We start from the raw sequence: 19624 nt of genomic DNA, 5'->3' as shown, positions 1-19624 counted from the left end.
AGGGTCGGGGAGCCCTGTGACTGAGAACAGGCCCCCCCGTGCCTGTCCTCTAGGACAGCCCACTGGGTCTCTGTCTCCCCAGTCACAGGGACAGGCTGTGTGTGTAACTTATAGACACATGGCCTACCCAAGTCTGTCCCACTGCAAACACACAACTGAGGGTGCAGATTCGCCAGTGGCCTAGCCCTGGCCCAGCGCAGGGCAGTCTGGGGAGCAGGGAACCCAGCCACTCCAGTCTGTGAAATGCACCAAGCCAGCCATGGCCCCCAATGTGCACTCGGACAAAAAGCCTCAGCAGCGTTTCTGTGTCTCAAAAGGCAGGTGGGGGATGGGAAACAAAATAATGAGCCCCCTTAAAGGCTGTTAAAGACACCAAGTGAAGTGCATACTGTGTCAATAAACATCTTTGGAGGGAAGAAAAGCACAGCCATCCCATGTGAGGGCTGCAGGAGAGGGTATCTGTGCAGAAGACAATGTGCCTGTTTTTGTCTCATTTAATTTTTTTATAAACATTGTCTCTGACAAGGACACTCAAAAATACATCTCCATCATCTTCCTTTCTGGTAATTATCTCCCTAAATCAACACTGGACTGCCAGGATCAAGTAAATATTGCCATAGTAACTAAAAGCATTTTTGGATGAAGGGAAGAATTTAGTCACAACACTGGCCCCTTTAAATAATGCTGATTATAGGGTGCCGTCCTTTGTTGGGATCTATTCAACATAAACTGAAAAATTTAACATTTTACTTCCTAGGAAAGAGGCTAGATAAACAGGCACATAATACTTGATGGGATGGTCTATCCTCTCCTGAATTCATATCAGAGGAACTCCAGGTTTAAATAATATATTAAACATAGTCTAAAATGCAAATGACGTTTTTCTCAATATCACGGTTGGCTATTAAGAGAAAGTGTAAAGGGGTTATGATAATTTTAAAGTATTATGAACTACAGAAAACAAATAAAAAGCATTTTCAGTGAATATGCTCAATTCATTGAACTATTCTCTCACTCCACTTAACTACCCACATGTGTACAATAATGATTTATAGACATTATACCTAATTATGCATATTTGGGCTATGTTAGAGTGCTAACAAAAGCTCTAGAAAGCAACAATTACCTCTGTTGCTTAGCTACATAGTTTAAAATATTCCTATTAAGTGCAGATCAGCAGAGAGGCGGGAGTGACAAAAAATGCACATGTGCAGGACAATACATCTCCCTGTGCTGCTGCCAACTGCTTGCATTTTGGGTCATTTCCAGTTTACATAATTGTTTGGTTCAATTGTTTGTTATATGCTAAAAGAAAATATTTATTAATTATTCTTCAGAAGAAGTGGAATCCTGCCGATAGAGGTGCCTCTGTGCATCGTACGCGATGGTTCCCAGGGCTGTTCTGCAGACCTGCACACCAGCTTCCTCACGACGCACCCCATTCTGCCTTTCACTCTGATTATAAGGAAGACAAAATTGAGTTCACTTTTGAACCTGGCAGATCTGTGACGAAGGGCTTGTTTCTCCTAGCTTTGGAACAGACTGCCTGCATCTCCTATGCTGGTGTGTTTTTATTCCATGGATGGCCTGGAGATTTGTTTTGTGCCTTTGCCACTGAAGTAGCTGAAAGAGCTCTGCCCTTACAGTCACAGAGACCTGGTTTGGTTCTGGATCTGGGCACTCATCTCTGCAAACCCCAGTGGGTTTCTGAGTCTTCGTGAGCCGTGTCCTTATGCACACAGTGGGGCACACTGTGGAAGCCACATGGGGGTACATGGGAAGCAGCTGACACGCAACAGGTATGCAGCAAATGATGGCTTGCCTCCTCCTTCCCTGATACTGCTTTAGAAGAGATTAATGGCAGAGGATACAGAGGGCCTTCTACATACATGGGGTGGGCCTGATTTTCATTTAGAATAAGCAGTGGAATTAACCCCTGAGGAAGGGCCCAGTGTGAGGAAGGCTCAGCCCCGTTCACCATTCAGGTCCCGCATGCTACGGCACCACCCACCATCCACCAGGATGGGGGAACTGCAGGCTCAGTGCCCAGTACACACCAGGGAGGGAAACCCTCCCTGAGTCTCAGGTCTGGAGACTGAGGCCAGGCTGCTGGCCCCGCACTGCCTGCCTGTGTGACCTTTGGCAGGCCCAGGTCTCCTGCACCCTGGGTCCACATCTTTAAAGAGATGTGATCCAATGACATCCTAGGACAATACACTGATATGTTTCTGGCATGACAGTCAGTTCTTCAATCCATTTGATCTTTATATAACTATAAGAAAGGTGATTTCTACTCCATATTACAGAAGGAAAACTATGATTCTAAGGGGTTCAGGACTTGCTCAAGATCACCCAGGTAACCAGTGTGGGGCTGAAATTCAGACCCAGAGCCATGTGCCTCCCAACTTCATGACTGCCTCTCTCCTACGAGCCACCCTCAGACCCTACAGCCTGGGAATGTCAGATGTCGTGGCTGAAGTGAGGAGAAAATCTTTAGAATACTAATAGCCTATTATTGCCCCAAGTTTGGTTATTTTCAAGAGTGAATTACTAAGAAGATACTAGAATACAATTGACAGCTCTCAGTGAAAATACAATCCCTAAATTATAAATAAAAATATGCAAAAACAAAAACAAATAACCCACCTCAACTTTCTTAATACCATAACACAGGTCAGAAAAAGTTCCCAGGTGCACCTCGGGTCCAGTTGGAGAGCTGGACAGGGAGCCAGGACTGCCCTTGCTCAGTCCTGCCTGCATTTCAAAGTATGGGGGACAGGCAGAAGGGCTGGGACCGGGACAAGAGTTTCTTGCACAAAGAAGAAAAAAAAGGAAGCATTGTTGCCTAGTATGTAAACGTTTACATTTGTTTATTTGTTAAACCAAAGTCTCTCCTCCAAGGTGTCTGGGAATCCTGGAAAGTATATGTTAATATATTTTTGCTATGTGTTAGCTGTTCTGCATCAAAACAACTTAAACAAATAAAAACAATCTTCTGAAAGTCACAACATGTTTTGAGTTTGACTCCTTTAACGTAACTGGATTTTATTATGATTGGATTTTAGTTCTGTGTCTGTCACTAAGTTACTTTCACAGGTAAATTAGTTTTCCAGACCTCGAACATTTAAATTTTGCTGGGAATAAAAGCCCTAGCAAAGAGAATTCATCTTCCGAAGTTCTAAAATACGGAGTGGCTTATCACTTATTGGCTGTTTGACAGGAGATAATGTGTATTAAAAGTATCATTCCAGCCTCTTGCACTCCTGTGACTGACAGATCTCCCTGAATCACAAGCATGTGGCTATAAACTGGGGAGAACTCCACATACCTGGTCAATATCACTTCAAGGTAACCCTCCCCTTCTCCGTCTGCCTTGGCTAAGCATGTGCTCATCCCATCTCCAGATAGTACTTTTCAAGCTCATCTTCTTGTTTGCCCCAGTGAAGAAGATGTATCTCTATGGTTTTGACCACACACTTTTCTATCACCCTTAATGCCCACCTATGACTATTTGGAAAATAGCCTGTTAGGGTCTGGGGTATAGTTTGGCCATTAAATGGATTCAAGCTTATGACCTCAGCCTTCCTGAGCACTTTACCCTCCCTTCATCCTCTGAACTTCTCACTGAAGACACAATCAGGTTCACACCTGGACAAGTAAAGATGTGGGGGTACTGAAGTTAATGAGACAATAGGTGAAAAGCCCTTGTACTGGGCTTGGGTACTAACTCAGCTCTCTTCCTTCTGGAGGGTCCAGGTAACTTGCTCAGTGGACTGAAGGTGACTTAGAGTTTTGCTCTTTTGACCAGGAATAAGAGCAGCTATGAACTGTCATTTTTGGAAATGTGGTTTGCTGATTCGCTGTCACAGAAACTTTACTGCTTTCTAACAGTAGTCAGAGCTTGGAGAACAGGGCTGTGGAACATGGTTAGCTGGGAAATAATTACTTGGCTTGTCCTTCAATTTTAAATTATTGAAAATATTACTTAGTCACAGTCTACCTGCATTGGTCCTTGTTGTTATCAGTTATATTTTTGGGAGTTAAATAATACTATATATGGTTATAAAACAAAAAATTTAATGTTTTATTTACATATGTCATATCTTAATATTTTAAGGCTTAAATGTGTCCTTTTAATTTAAAGGCTTCTTTCAGGGACAGACATCCACCTATTAGGAAGTCAAGGCACTCTTCAATTTTAAGGCTTAGTATCTTGTATTTTCTTCAAAAAGAGGCACAGTCCAGTCCTGTGCTTTTGACAATGGACTCAGGGCAAGGACTCACTCTTGCTTATATTTAGATTCTCCTCAGTCACTGATATGAAATTGGCCCTCAATAAATGGACCATGAGTAAATAAATGTTTGGTTTTGCTTCCAAACTGGAATACGCTTTTACAACCACAAGACTGTCCATTCTACTCAAGTCAGGACAGAATCTTTGCAGCCAGGGATTAGATAAGTCAGGGCCCGTGCTCCTCGCTACCTGTGGTCATGTGATCGTTGCCTTCGAGGAGGCCAGCATCTTCCTCCACCTCCGTCCTGTCCTCGCTTTCTTCCTTGCCGTCCATGTTTGGGCTGTAGTGCCGTGGCTTCATTAGCAGGGACTTCCTCTTATTGACCGGGACCCCCAAAGCGTGCTCTTCTGCTCTCCTCTTCTTGGCCATGGAGCAATCATACGCAGCACTGCAGTGATTGAGGCAAATTAAGAACGTGATAAAACAGTTTGCTGCTATTTGCCATTTGACTTTCATGAAGTATAACACAAAGCCTGTGGAAACTTGGGACTAAAGGTTCAGGATGAGTTATTGGCACTAATAGAAACAGCCCATCCACTGCATCCATTGAACTGTGTGGATTATACTTTACTGCCTATCAGGAGAGTTTTTAAAAAATCATCCTTAATCCTGAGTAAACATATGTTAATCTGTGCTTTGCTTGGCACTACATTAAATACCCAGGGAGGGATGAAACAAGATTTGCACTGGTTTGCTAATCCTAAGAAACAGCTAATGTGAAAAATATACCACCAGATACAAAAAAAAGTGTCCAGTATGGAGAAGTCACAAGGTCTTTCAAATAGCTGTCTGCTACCAAAGCTTCTTATCTCTGCCACAGTTGTGCATCAAACGTTCAATGCCACATCCTGAGCTTTGACTTGAAAGAAAGAAGCATAAAAGGAGGGGACAATGTATGAACATTCAACCAACCCCATCTCCAGTCACCAAAACCTCTAAAAAACAAAACAGTATAAAGATGCTCCATGGCATTCTGCCTTTTGGTTCTCACCCATTGGCACACAGAACAAACACATAAAAGGAGGGGAATTTAGATTGGATTTCACAAAAATGGACAACAGTTTATTCCTATCTCTCTTTTATGGTTTTATTTGGAAGTGCTCCTGAGGATGGCCCTTTCAAAACAGGTTTCCTACCACATAGCTCAGTCACAGTTAATGCAGATCACTCTATGTGTTGAAGTTAAGACAAACAGTCTCTTGGCAAGATGCAGGAAGACTGGAGGGTTTAGCCAACAGTGAGTCTGAGAGATATTTATTAAATGCTCTTTGAAGAAAATGCAAGAGTTTCAGATGAAAAAATGCAAGAGTTTCAGATGAAAAGATCAGATGAAGAGAATCACAGACTTAGAGTAATAAGATACTACCTACGCCACCACTAAAAAATCATTCAGTATTCAGCTATGTTACTAAACAGACAAAGGCCTGTCGGTCCCTGACCCGCACATAAGGGAGGAGACATGATGAGATATTGAAGATCTGAAAGGACCAGCCAGGGGACTCAAGGCTTAACTGTGCAAGAGTGGTGCTGAGAGGGCACCTCTCATATTTATTGGTCACATAGTTGCTTAATAACAATAGTATTCTGAGTTAGTGATTTCATACATACATAATTATTAACTAATTCCACACCTAGTGTTTAGCTGCCTCCAGTTTGCTGGGACACAACATTCTCTAAAACATAAGAACAATGTAGGAACAGCCATGTCATGGAAACAGATCTTAGTTAAGATATAGCATTCCTAAGCATGCATCAGAGGTAACAAAAAAAGGCATTTAATTCATAGAGAATTAAAATATATTTCAAACCCACAAAGGCTTCATATTTTTCTCTTAGAATCATCAGTACAAAGATGGTGGCTCATTCATGAAAATTATCTGATTATAGTCATACATGAATTCTTTGGAATTTAGAAGATTAGATTTAAAAACTTCAGAGGACATGAAAGTGCTCTTCCTTCTAGAAAAGAAGATTCTGGAAGGAGAAATCATCTAAGATTGTTAAAAATCTCTCAAAAGAGATTACAAATTGGAGAATTGAAAATCCTAGGGAAGAGACCAGTGAAGTTCCTAAATAAACTAATGTACTTCTGCAAAATTTATCTAATATGCCCAAATTTAAAGTGACCATGTGCAGAAGATGGAGCAAAAGAGAATATCACCTGATGACTATGAGAGCAAGAAGATTATAAAAAGGCCTTAGGTGAAGACCTACATAGCCTGAACCTGCTGGTTTGTTAATGAAACCACTACAACAGCAGTTATGATGTAAAGGGAGTGAGCACAGCAGAACCACCCTTACACTGGCCTTCTTTGTCAAGGAGACTGACCTTTGAAGGAAGAGGGACAGAAGAAACACATCCAAGGGGGATACATTTCCTAGTAATTGTGAAGAGAGCTTAAGAAGTTCCCTAAACTAGTTAAAGCCCCCTAATTCAAGTGAATTTCTATCAAAGATGCTCAGAAAAATATACCACTAAAACATTATCTCAAGCCAAGAATGTTTATGGCAAATAGGAGAAGCTCCTGACAAGTTTTATTCAGATATCAAAGCAAGAAAAGAAAGTGGATTCTAAAAAACAATTTAAGTATAGTATTTGTATTGGGCAAGAGGCTAAGAAAATGTGTGTAAATGAAGATTTGCCAGGAAACATGGTTCAACGTGACATGGAGTGGTGCAGGTGTCAACGAAGAGGCGGTCAGTCAGAAAATGTCATTTCTGTCTTTGGCGGTTAGATCATGATTGAGGCTGAACACCTACCACCAGCAGATCCTTACAAACTTTGTCTTGTTAATATTCTTATCCAAAATTACTTACAAAGACAAGTAATATTCCCCAAACCGTATGTCTGGTCACCAGCGGGGCTGATACTTGAATCCCAATCTGCTAGGCCTCAGCGTTCGCGCTCCCTCCTACATGTTGCCAAATCAGAACAATTAATTGCAGTAATTTCCATATGCATCTGACAACTGGTTGAAGTAGCACCTGCATAAATCAGCCACCTCTCTAGCTGGAAGGCAGCTGTCTATCAAAGGGCTTTGCCCAGTGGTTCAGGTCAGTTATATAGGGCCCGCATTAGATCTGGAGATGATACTGAGTTGCGGCAATGAAAAACATGTTGCAAAATGTAATTAAGAACTGCAAAATGTCTGCAGTCTGGAGCTGCCGAATAAATGTAATGAGATGACACTCAATGGTAATAAAAATCAAATAATAACTGCAAAGATGAAACAGATATGTAAGATTTTGTCTGAAGTATAAATTTAGCTTAAAATAAATCATTAAATTTGATACTGCATATGAAGTTCCTTAAGTAATATTAGCTGTGTAATCTGCAACAGATAATCAAATCTTTGAAATACCATACCAAATTCCCTATCCCTGGAACAGGGAGAATAATTTCTGTATCATATGTTGTGGATAAAGAAGATAACATCTATGCTGGTAGTGACAAAAATAGGCCAAGATAAAGGTTCAGACTCTCAGCTCAGTGCTCTCTGGACTCCATCAACATCAGGCTGATGCTGCCACTATGCAACATCACAAACTCTCTCCCTGGCACTCTGTGCAGATTTATGCATGCCTGTATGTCAGTAAGTGCATTCTACTTTTTTCACATATTACTTATATTTACATCAATTATATTAGATTTATATAAAACATTTGCTTTAAATCTCACTTTCTGTGCATTTCTCCATTGCAAAGTAGCCATGGCCCAGGCAGCGTTTGGAGCTGAAACGAAAAGCTTTATAATAAATATTACCCTTTGTGTGTGCATGGAAAATGGTCCCTTTCCCTAGTTTTCCCTGAGGGCACACTATTTTGGCTTTATTGTGACACTTCACTGTGACACTGCAATGAGGAAAAGCCATGCTTTACATGTCACTGAAAGAAATGCCACAAAATGCTAACATATCTTCTCAAGGTTGCCAGAAATAATTTCCACTGGGTTGTGTTTTCCCATCTGCGGAGCTCTGAAATGTTAAGGAAATAAATGAGCTCTATTATCTATATTTTTCTAGTAGATGAGAAAGAAAGAGAAAAAATACACTCAGCCCTGCATTTATTGTTCTATTCAATCAAACTGTTGTTTTAAGCATCCAGAGTCCTCCAGGGAACTTAATCAATGCACCAAATACCTTTCAACACCATATTTCATATCTGTGGTTTTGATTTTATTAAAGTATCTTTTAAGATCTGTATTTAGTTTTTGGTTACATATTTGAGAAATGCTTCTATTTACAAACATGAATTCTAATTTTAAATGGTATTCCCTTTGATGACAACATAAGGCTGAAATTTTATTTTAAAATCATTGAGGAGAACAACAATTAGATAACACTAATGATAGAATTAGTGCTGGAAGTATGTTCAGAAGTCAAATTCACTGACCTTTCAGGTTTCAGAAAGAGTATAGCAAATTAGGAAACTGTGAAACCCCAAAATCTGCCCAACAGCACCAGGCCTTGGAACAGTTTCTCAGCTGACTTTCCACAATGGTAAAGTCTCAATGCAATTTATCAAAAGATATATAACAAATTAAAAGAATAGGTCCAGCAATAGATAAATTCTGAGCATATCCGCGCCCCCCCCCCCACTAAAAAGAATAAAAGAGAATAATAAGTGGCAGTTATAAACCTCTGAGTACACAGAAACTATTTATATGCTTCAACACTTCCATGGAAAATTCATAGTGGATATTCCTACTGATTTCTTCTAATTATGCAGAATACCACAGACACATGGAAAGGGACCAAGAAGTATGAATTTGAATTAAGAAGACTAGCAGAAAAAAAACAAAGGTAAGATGATTGAAAAAGAAAAAACTAAATTATTATTATTTTCAGAGACATGATTATGTTTGAGGAAAATCCAAAAGAATCTACAGATAAAATGTTGAAATAAGGTAGTAAATTTAGTGAGGTCACTATTAAAAAGTTATTTGAACTTCTATAAACCAGCAATAAAAAATTAGAAAAGTGTTTAAGTAAAACCCTTTATAATGAATAGAAATAGGAAATATTTAGGAATAAATGTAACAAAAAGTGTAAAACTTGCGCAAAACAAATAACATTTTGAGAAAAATTTAAAAGACCAAAATAAATGGAGAAATACAAAATGTTCATGCATAAAAGACTCAGTATTACAATTTTCAATTCCCCCAATTTTATCTATTAGATTCAATACAAGTCCAAACAAAATCCCAAGAACTTTTTTTTTTTAGAAATAAGCAAATTAATTCCAAAATTTGTATGGAATGAACCAAGAACAAATAAAAAGAACCAAGAACAGCAAAGACCATCTTGAGAAAAGAACAACAATGTGGGCAGACTTGCAGTCTTGGATATCAAGGGTTGTTGTAAGTCTCTGGTACTTGAGGTAGGGTGTCACTGGGGCAAGCATAAACAAACAGCAATGGAACAGAATAGATGTTCCATCTGTTGGGTCCAGAAATACACTCATGCATATATAGTCAATTTATGACACAAGTATCATCGGAGAAAAAGTTGTTTCTTCAGTGCACGGCACTGAGTCACCTGGATATCTATCTCAAAAAAATTCTTGACCTCTGCCTTATGTATATACAATAAGCAATCCCAGAAGGATTAATGACTTAAAGCATGCACTGTAACACAATAAAGATCCTAGAAAAAAAATATGAGACAGTATCTTTGTGACCTTGGTAAAAATTTCTTAAGCAATTTACAAAGGGCACTACCTTAAAGGAAAAGACTGATAAATTGGAAAACACTGAAATTAAAGCTTGTATTCATCAAAAAATACCAGCTGGAAAGAGGATCTTCCTATCAATATCCCATTTCTTGGTCTGTTTACACAATCATTTCAGGTTATGACATTTCATTGAACCCTACTCTTATGACATGTACACACTGCTACATGTATATTATACTCTTTAAAACAGAAAAGAGAGGGGAAAAAGAAGTATGAATTTGAATTAAGAAGACCAGCAGAAAAAACAAAGGTTCCCACAGAGTGGGAAAAGACATTTGCAATTCATATCTATATATTTAAAATTTTTGTAGAATATATGAAGAATTCTTCCAAATAAAGAAGGATAAAAAAGTAATCAATTAAAAACAAGGGCAAAAGATGTGAGCAGGCACATCATTACTCAGGCTCCTTCATCTCCAGAGAAATGCAAAAACATATATTGGCTTCTTGGCTAATAAAATGGGACCTGTAATTGGAATCCTCTAAAACTTCTTTCCCATCACCAAAATAGTAAATTCAAAACACTGTATTCTAGAAGGAATGGCAAAGATTAGTGTCACCCTTAAAATGTAGGGGTTGGTGGTCCCTACAATTTTTCTGCTAAATTCATCAACATGCACCCTAATAAGACTGATACTTGTGACTGTCACTGGACAAATAACAGTTGAAACTACAGCTGCCTGACTAAAATACAGAATATTTGCTGTAGCAGATTAACATAGACTCAAATACATGTTTTGCAGTTACCGACATAGTAAATATGTTCTTTCCCACCTCTATCAGAGAGCAGAGCCAGAAGCAGTTAGCATTCCAATGATAAGGAAGGGTGTAGATCTGTATTCTTGCTTTCAACTGGGCAAATTGTGCTGCCCTTGGTCATAATACAGTCTGAAGGGACTTGGATAATCCAGACATCCCACAAAACATCACACTGGTAAATTATGTTAATGAGAACAGATAAGCAAAGGGTGGCAAGTATTTTAGAAGCTTTGGCAAGACATCTGTGTTCCTAAAGCTAGAAGATAAACCAACAAAGATTCAGGGATACACCATATCACTGAAGTTCTTAGAGGCTCAGTGGTTTGGGGCATCCTGGATGTCCCCTTTTATAATAACAAAGGACAAATTATTGCATTTCACACTTTCCACAGCTGAGAAGAAAGCACAGTGCTAGACTGGCCTCTTTAGGATCTGGGGACAGCATATTCCACACTTGGGAATACTGCTCTGACCCACGCATTGAGTGACAAGGGAGTCCACAGAGCAGGACCAGGCTGCCTTGTTGGTTGGACATAAAACCTGGTAGAGCCGATGGTATGTTTGGAGGTATCTGTGGTAAAAGGAAAAGATGCAAATAGAGTTTATAGCAAGATCTATCAGAAGAATCACAACACAGAGTCACAGGTTTCTGGAACAAAGCCATATCATTTGCAAAAATAATTATACACTACTTGAAAAACGGCCCTAGTAGAGGTTAGAATCCCTAACTGTAGGACCAGAGATGGCCATCATGAACTGGCTTCTGTTGGCTCCACCAAGCCGTAACGTCATGCCAGCCTAGAAGTGATCCATCAGAAGATCAAAGGTCCAGTATTAGGCTAAAATAAAGCAAGTCTGGAGGGAGCAAGAAAGCTGACATCCACCATTATGGTGGCAGTGCTTCACTCTCAACTGCCACAGATGGAACATATGTAGGACTCCTAAATATCAGATACAAAGGGAGAAAAAGGATGAGCTTGGTTTATAAGTGCGTTCATTGGCTTGGCTTCTGAGTGTAATCTGAAAATAGATTACAGGTCACCCCTTAAAAGTGGTTCTGAAAGGAACAATGAGAAGAAATCTTCCTAATGGGCAGAGCTGTAGGGCAGGGCAGGGGTGCAGCGGTCCTCCACTTTTCATGGGGAGAAAAGTTGCCAAGGTAAGAAAATACATGGGCCCAATAGGCAAAGTGAATGGCTTAGCTAGTCAGGCAGGGGTAAGATGAATGGTTTAGCTGGAAGATCAGGGACAAGGAGATCAGAGGAAGAGGAATATGGGTGGACTTAGAGAGTTAGGATGAAATGTAAAGGTCATTGTCTTGCATGATGACACCCACCAGAGAACATATACCAAGGAACAAGCATCAAACCACCATCCAGACAGAATACCTAGTCAGGGGAAGTCAACTAGCCTTGCTTTGGCTTTCATATGGGAGTACATTAAGGGGGTAGTCTTAATGGCAGGGATTGAGGCACTGAGCAGGTCCACTAAGGACATTTCACAGCCCAATGTCCTATTTGCTAGCAACGGGATAAATACCAAGCCAAGAGTGATATCAAGGAACTTATCGTCTATTGTTTTCTCCTAGGAATTTTATGTTCCTGGTCTTATAGTCAAGTCTTTAATCCATTTTGAGTTAATTTTTGTGTATGGTGTAAGATAGTGGTCTTGCTTTCTTCTTTTGCATATGGCTGTCCAGTTTCCTAAGACCATTTATTGGAGAGACTTTCCGTTCTGCATTGTATATTCTTGCCTCTTTTGTCATAAGTAAATTGACTCTATATGCATGGGTTTATTTCTGGCTCTCTCTACTGTTTCATTGATTAATGTATCTGTTTTTATGCCAATATCACATTGTTTTGAATACTATGGCATTATAATATAGTTTGAAATCAGGAAGTGTGATGCCTCCAGCTTTGTTCTTTCTCAAGATGGCCTTTGGCTGTTTGGGATCTCTTCTGGTTCCATACAAATTTTAGGATTATTTGTTCTATTTCTGTGAAAATTCCATTGAAATTTTGATAGGAGTTGCATTGAATTTATAAATTGCATTTTGTGATATGGGCATCTTAACAATATTAATTCTTCCAATCAATAAGCACAGATTATCTTTCCATTTATTTCTGTCTTCTTCAATCTCCTTCATCAGTGTTTTGTAGTTTTCAACATACAAGCCTCTCACCTCCTCGGTTAAATTTATTCCTAGGTATTTTATTATTTTGTATGCAATTGTAAATGGGTTTAATTTCTCTTTCTGATACTTCATTGTTAGTGTATGAAAACATAACAGATTTTTGTATATTGATTTTGTATCCTGAAGCTTCTCTGACTTCATTTGTTAGTTCTCACAGTTTTTGGTGGTATCAGTAGGGTTTTCATAGAATCATGTACTCCACAAATAGTGACAGTATTACTTCTTCCTTTACAACATGAATGCCTTTTATTTATTTTTCTTGTCTACTAGCACTGGCTAAGACTTCCTATACTTAATGAATGAAAGTGATGAGAGTGGGCATGTTTGCCCTGCTGTTTTATTCTCTTTTTAGTCTCTATTTCATTTATATCATTGTGACCTTTATTTCCTCATCTTAAAGGAAAAGTTTGAGCTTTTCACCATTGAGTATGATGTTAACTATGGATTTGTTGCATAGGGGCTTCATTATATTAAGGTACATCCCTCTATACCTCCTTTGTTGAGAGATTTTATCATAAATGTAAAATTTTATAAATTGCCTTTTCTGCATCTATTGAGATGATCATATGATTTTTACCATTATTTTGTTAATGTGATGTATCCTGTTGTTTGATTTGCAGATATTGAGCTATCCTTACATCCCTGGAATAAATCCCATTTGATCATGGTATATGATCTTTTTAATGTATTGTTGAATTTGGTTTGCTAATATTTAGTTGAAGAGGTTTTGCATGTGTGTTCATTGGGGATCTTGACCTGCAGTTTTCTTTTTTTGTGGTGTCCTTGTCTGACTTTGGTATCAGTGTAATTCTGGCCTTGTAAAATGAGTTTGAAAGCATTCTTTCCTCTTCAAATTTTTGAAAGTTTGAGAAGGATAGGTATTAAATCTTTGAATGTTTTCACTAGTAAAGCTGTCTGGTCCTGGACTTTTGTTGGTTGGGTGGTTTTTGATTGCTGATTCAATCTCCTTGTTGGTAATCATTGATTCAAACACTCTATTTCTACAGATTCAGTCTCAGAAGATTGTATATTTTTAGAAATGTATCCAGTTTTTCTAGGTTGCCCAACTTCAGTGTGTATAATTGTTCATAGTAGTCTCTTATGAACCTTAACATTTCTTTGGTATCAGTTGTAACTTGCTCTTTTTCATTTGTGATTTTATTTGAGCCCCTCTTTTTCCTTTTTAGTGAGTCTAACTAAGGTTTGTCTTTCAAAGAGCAAGCTCTTAGTTTCATCAATCTTTTCTATTGTCAATTTAATCTCTATTTCATTTATTTTCACTCCAATTTTTATTATTTCCTTCTTTCTACTAACTTTGGGCTTCATTTGTTCTTCTCTTTATAGTCATTCAGGTGTAGAGTAATATTATTTATTTGAGACTTTTGTTGCTTCTTGTTTCTTGATAGTGCATGAAACATTTTTTTCTATTCCTTAACTTTCAGTGTATATGTACATCCGAGGTGAGTCTTCTGTAGACAGCATATTAGATGTGTCTTGTTTTATTGTCCATTCAGCCACTTCATGTCTTTTGATTGGAGAGTTTAGTCCATTTATGTTTAAAGTAATTATAGATGCATATGTAGTTGGCATCCTTTTGTTAACTGTTTTCTAGCTGTTTTGCAGTACCTCTCTGTTCCTTTCTCCTTTTTCTCTCTGCCCTTATGGTTTGATGCCTTTTTTTAGAGTTGTGTTTAGATTCTATTTTCATTATCCTTTGTGTGTCTACTATAGGCTTTTGCTCTGTAGTTACCAGGAGGCTTACATATATCAGCCCATATCTATTATATATATATATATGTCTATTTTAAGTCAATAGCAATTAAAATTTGAGCTCATTCTAAAATCTTTACATTTTTACTCCCCCCTTACACCTTTTGGTTTTGATGTAATATTGTATATATTATTATTTTGTGTATCCCTTAACTAATTGTTGTATAGATATTTTTGCTACTTTTGTCTTTTAACCTTCATGGTAGCTTTATGAGTGAATAGTCCACTACCTTAACTATATATCTGTATTTACTAGTGAATTTTTACTTTTATATGTTTTCTTGTTACTATTTAGTGCCCTTTCTTTTCAGCTTAAGGAAGTCTCTTTAACATTTCTTATAAGGTCAATTTAGTGATAGAGAAAGACTTCAGTTTTTGCTTGTCTGGAAAACTAGTTATCTCTCCTTCAATTCTGAATGATAACTTTGCCAGGTAAAGTATTCTTAGTTGGAAGATTTTTGCTTTCATCACTTTGAATATATTATGCTCTTCCCACATGATGTACAAAGTTTCTGCTGAAAAGTCTGCTGAGAATCTTATGAGATTCCCTGGCATGTAACAAATTATTTTTATTTTGCTGTTTTTAATATTCGTTTTCTTTAACTTTTGACCTTTTAATTATAATATATCTTGGTGTGGATCTCTTTGGGTTTGTCTTACTTGGAACTTTCAGTACTTCCTGGATCTGCATGTATGTTTCATTTCCAAGGTTAGGGGAGATTCCAGCCATTATTTATTCAAGTAGGTTTTCTGTCCCTTTCTCTATCTCTTTACCTTCAAGGACTCCTATAATGTGAATGCTGTTTTGTTTATGTTGTCTGTAAGTCCCTTAAGCTATCTTTACTTTTTACAGTTCTTTCTTTTTTTTTTTTTCTGCATTGTTTGGGTGAGTTCCACTGCTTTGTCTTCCAGCTCACTGATCTGGTCTTTTGCCTAATCTAGTCTGCTGTTGAACTCACCCTCTATTGTATTTTTCTAGTGTATTTCTTCATCTCTATGGGTTTTGTTTGGTACTTTCCTATATTTTCTGTCTCTTTCTTGAAGCTTTCTCTTTGTTCATCCATTCTTCTTCTGAGATCAGTGAGCATTCTTTATGACCATTACTTCAAACTCTTTTTCAGATAAATTACTCTATTTAATTAAGGTTTCTTTCTGAGGCTTTATCTTATACTTTCATTTTGAACATTTTCCTCTGTTTTCTCATTTTTCTTGATATTCTGTTTATTTCTCTGTATTAGGTGAAACATCTATCTCTCCCAGTCTTTAAGGTGTGGTCACAGGAAGGTGAGATATGTTTCAGTCTGCTGTGTGCAGTGTCCTGAGGTGGTGGTGGCCAAGAACTGTCTCTCCAATTGTTTCAGTCCTGTGGGCCCAGAAATGCAAACCCCCCTGGCCACCAGAGCCAGGCATACAAGAAGTGTCCCCTGTGTGGACTGCACACACCCACTGGCTTTGATGGGGCCGCAAGAGAGCACCAAGGCTCGGGCAAGTCCACCTGCCTATAATATAAACTCTTAATGATCACTGTATAATGCTATGTTCTCATAGTTTAAATATATGGACCCAAGAACTAAGGGGTGGAACTAGGAATTGCATGCTTTACCATGACTTCCAGTGACCAACTTGAAGGATTTGTATATCTCTTACCCCAAATCTAGCTCTGTGAGTCTAAAGATCTTGGTCCCCAAAGGGAGAATGTTTCTACAAGAGGACACAGTAAGAGTTCTGCTGAACTTTAAGCTCTACTGACTCTCAGTCACTTGGGCTTCTTGTGCTGAGAGAGCAGCAGGCAAGGAAAAAAGTTTCCACTAGGCAGGAGTCATGGGCCCTGATCATGGGTCAATGAGTAGTAATGCTGCTATTACATTTTTGGGACAGAGAATATATTTGGTACCCAAGTATCCACTGAGATGTCTCCTGGTTCTTCCTGGCCCAAACTGATCAGTAAATAAACACACGTGGAGCTATAGAATCTGAAAGTCATGGTGACCAGGAGCTCAGAATCCTTAGGAATGAAGGTCTGATGCATGCCACACCAAGCAAGCCATCTAGATCAAAGAGGCACTGACAAAGATGAAAGAAATGGAGAGAAGAATAGACAATGAACTTAATATGCAAAGCAAGTGGATTTAGGGATGGAGGTACATACTGTTGTGGACACTGTGGTATGCTACGACCCTCTCCCCATCTCAGGACTGAGGTACTCATTTCCCCTACCTACTGAGAGTCCTAAAAGCTAATGGGTCTTAATTAAATCCATCTGTGGGAACTGCACTCAGTCAGAGAATCATCTTTCCCCAAATCACATGGCCCTGGAGGCAGCCCATAGTCACACTTGCATTAAGACAGGACAAACTCTGAAGAGCAATCCCAGCACGAGAGCTCTCTGTAGGAATGGCTGAGTCACCTGTCACCCCTGCACTGCAATATCCCTCTCCTCTAACTGGCATTGTTCCCATGAGCATGCTCTGTCAAAACACTGCATTACAAACTCCTGTCTCAGTCTGCTTCTCAGGGAACCTAACCTAGGGCAAGAGCATAACAAACTAGCTCTGGGGGCAGAAGGCAGGTACTGGTGGCTAAGTGGAAGTGCTGGTAGGTGGAGCTCACTCTTGACCTATGGAACTTGGGTACAGTCCCTCTTCTAGTCTTTGTTCTGAGAACTTAGAGGATACATGGTCTCAGCTGCAGCATATGGGTTTGCTCTTGACTCCATCTGAAGCAAGAAGGAGAAGACAGAATTCATTATCATTCATTTAGAAAACCAAGAGATATTGATATTTTAACTTAAAAGAGCAATGGTAGAAAAACAACTCAACCTTCGGAACTGTAACTGTCTCTCCCAGTAACCTGGAAACATTTAGAGGATAACAGAGACTGTATCTTGTTTATTTTTGTATTTCCTGTGCATAATAAGGCCTGTGCCTTAGTAACATGCTCTTTAAATGTTCATTGAGGTTGAACTCCACCCAGATGTAAGCATACAAAAATGATTTTGGTGCAAATACATACGAGGGAATTGCCTTTCTCCAGGAGATGCATCAGAAAACTACCCATTCAGTGTACAGATGGGTGGCTCACCCACACTCCTGGGAACATAATTTCATGTGAGCTTCTGTTCCCAGTTCCCCTTACTACTTTTGCAATACAGCCAAAAAAGACACAGAAAGTAAGTTAACAGTAGCAGGTAAATCAATAAATCCTCATTAATTCACAGGATGATTAACCAAATGACCACAATATTATGAACTAATCAATTCCTAAACTCTGCTATCCAAGAATGCAGAAAAACCATATAGTTTTAAAGACAATTCAATCCTCCCATAAACCAAAACTTTTAAAGAAAAAAGTATTTGATCATTAATTAAAACACAAAATAACATATCTCTGTTAAATAATGTGGGTACCACCAAACTCCTTTTAATTGCCTATCGATTGACTGAACAAGTCAGTTAATGTATAGCCACAGCTTAGCCATGAAGTATATTAATAGCTCACTGGCCTCTTTAGAAACATAATATGGTGGATCAGAGGGATTTCCCAAAAAGAATAGAAGTTGGAGACATTAAGATAAAATTAGAAAATTAAAGACAGCAAGAGTTGGTCATCATGTGGATTTTAGAATCAGGACCCTTATAGAATTCAGTAAGAATTTAAAAGCAAAGGGAGATCTGTTGTTTGCTGGTAATTTGGCTTTATTAGAGTCGGATTGTTTATTATTTTGATTTATGGAATAATACTTCAAATACTTTTTCTTAAGTATGTGAAATAAAATGTATGTGGTTCTACATTAATTTTGTCAAATAATATTATAAAACTAAAAGTAAACTTCTGCACAGTGAGAGAAAATATCAACAAAACAAAAAGGCAATCTGTTAAGTGAGAGAAGATATTTGTAAATGACATATCTGATAAGGAAGTAATATCCAAAATACATGAAGAACTCATACAACTCAACACCAAAAACCCCAGAAATAACCCAATTAAAAAATGAACAGATGACCTGAATAGACATTTTTCCAAAGAAGACATATAGATGGCCAGTAGGCCAACAAAAAGATGCTCAGCATCACTGATCATCAGGGAAATGCAAATTAAAACCAGAATTAGACATCACCTCATACCTGTTAGAATAGTTAGCATTAAAAAGGCAGGAAATAACAAGGGCTGGTGAGGATGTAGAGAAAAGGGAACCCTTCTACACTGTCGGTGGTAATGTAAATGAGTGCAGCCACTATGCAAAACAGTACAGAGGTTCCTCAAAAACCTAAAAATAGAAATAGTATATGACCCATAATTCCACATCTGAGTATTTACCCAAAGAAAATAAATCACTAATTCAAAAAGTTATATATACCCTTATGTTTGTTGCAGCATTATTTACAGTAGCCAAAGTATGGATGCACCTAAATGTCCATCAATAGATGAATGGATAAAGATGTAGCACACACACACACACACACACACACACAAACATATACACAATGGAATATTACTCAGCCATAAGAAAGAATGAAATCTTGAAATTGATGACAGCATGGATGGGCTTAGAGGCATTATACTGCATGAAATAAATCAGAAAAAGACAAATACCACATGATTTCATTTATATATGGAATCTAAGAAGCCAAAGAAATGAACAAACAAACAAAACAAAACAAAAAAGACTCATAGACACAGAGAACAGACTGCTGGGGAGAGACACACATAGAGGAAGGGTGCAGGGCATGAGTGAAATAGGTAAAGGGTATAAAGATGTACAAACTTCAAATAAAACTTAAGTTGGAGGGACAGGGAAAAAGATGGTGGCATGAAGTGAGGCAAGAACTTTCTCCCAAAATCACATAACACAAAAATGCAGCAAATACAACTA

At 38.3% G+C, this 19624-nt stretch overlaps 1 protein-coding gene across 3 annotated transcripts in view; it reads right to left on the bottom strand.

The window, feature by feature from the left end:
* Positions 1 to 19624, bottom strand: part of LOC118908909 (suppression of tumorigenicity 18 protein) — a 111636-nt gene that overhangs the window by 61164 nt on the left and 30848 nt on the right. For all 3 annotated transcript variants that reach the window (XM_036878930.2, XM_036878932.2, XM_036878931.2), the window contains exon 4: positions 4484 to 4683. In XM_036878930.2, coding sequence (XP_036734825.1) covers positions 4484 to 4683 — 200 coding nt within the window. The remainder of the gene's footprint in view (positions 1 to 4483; positions 4684 to 19624) is intronic.

The sequence above is a fragment of the Manis pentadactyla genome, chromosome 3 (assembly GCF_030020395.1).
Source record: "Manis pentadactyla isolate mManPen7 chromosome 3, mManPen7.hap1, whole genome shotgun sequence".
Lineage (NCBI taxonomy): Eukaryota > Metazoa > Chordata > Mammalia > Pholidota > Manidae > Manis > Manis pentadactyla.
Note: the sequence above shows the minus strand (reverse complement) of the source record. Positions and strands in the feature narration are given on the sequence as shown.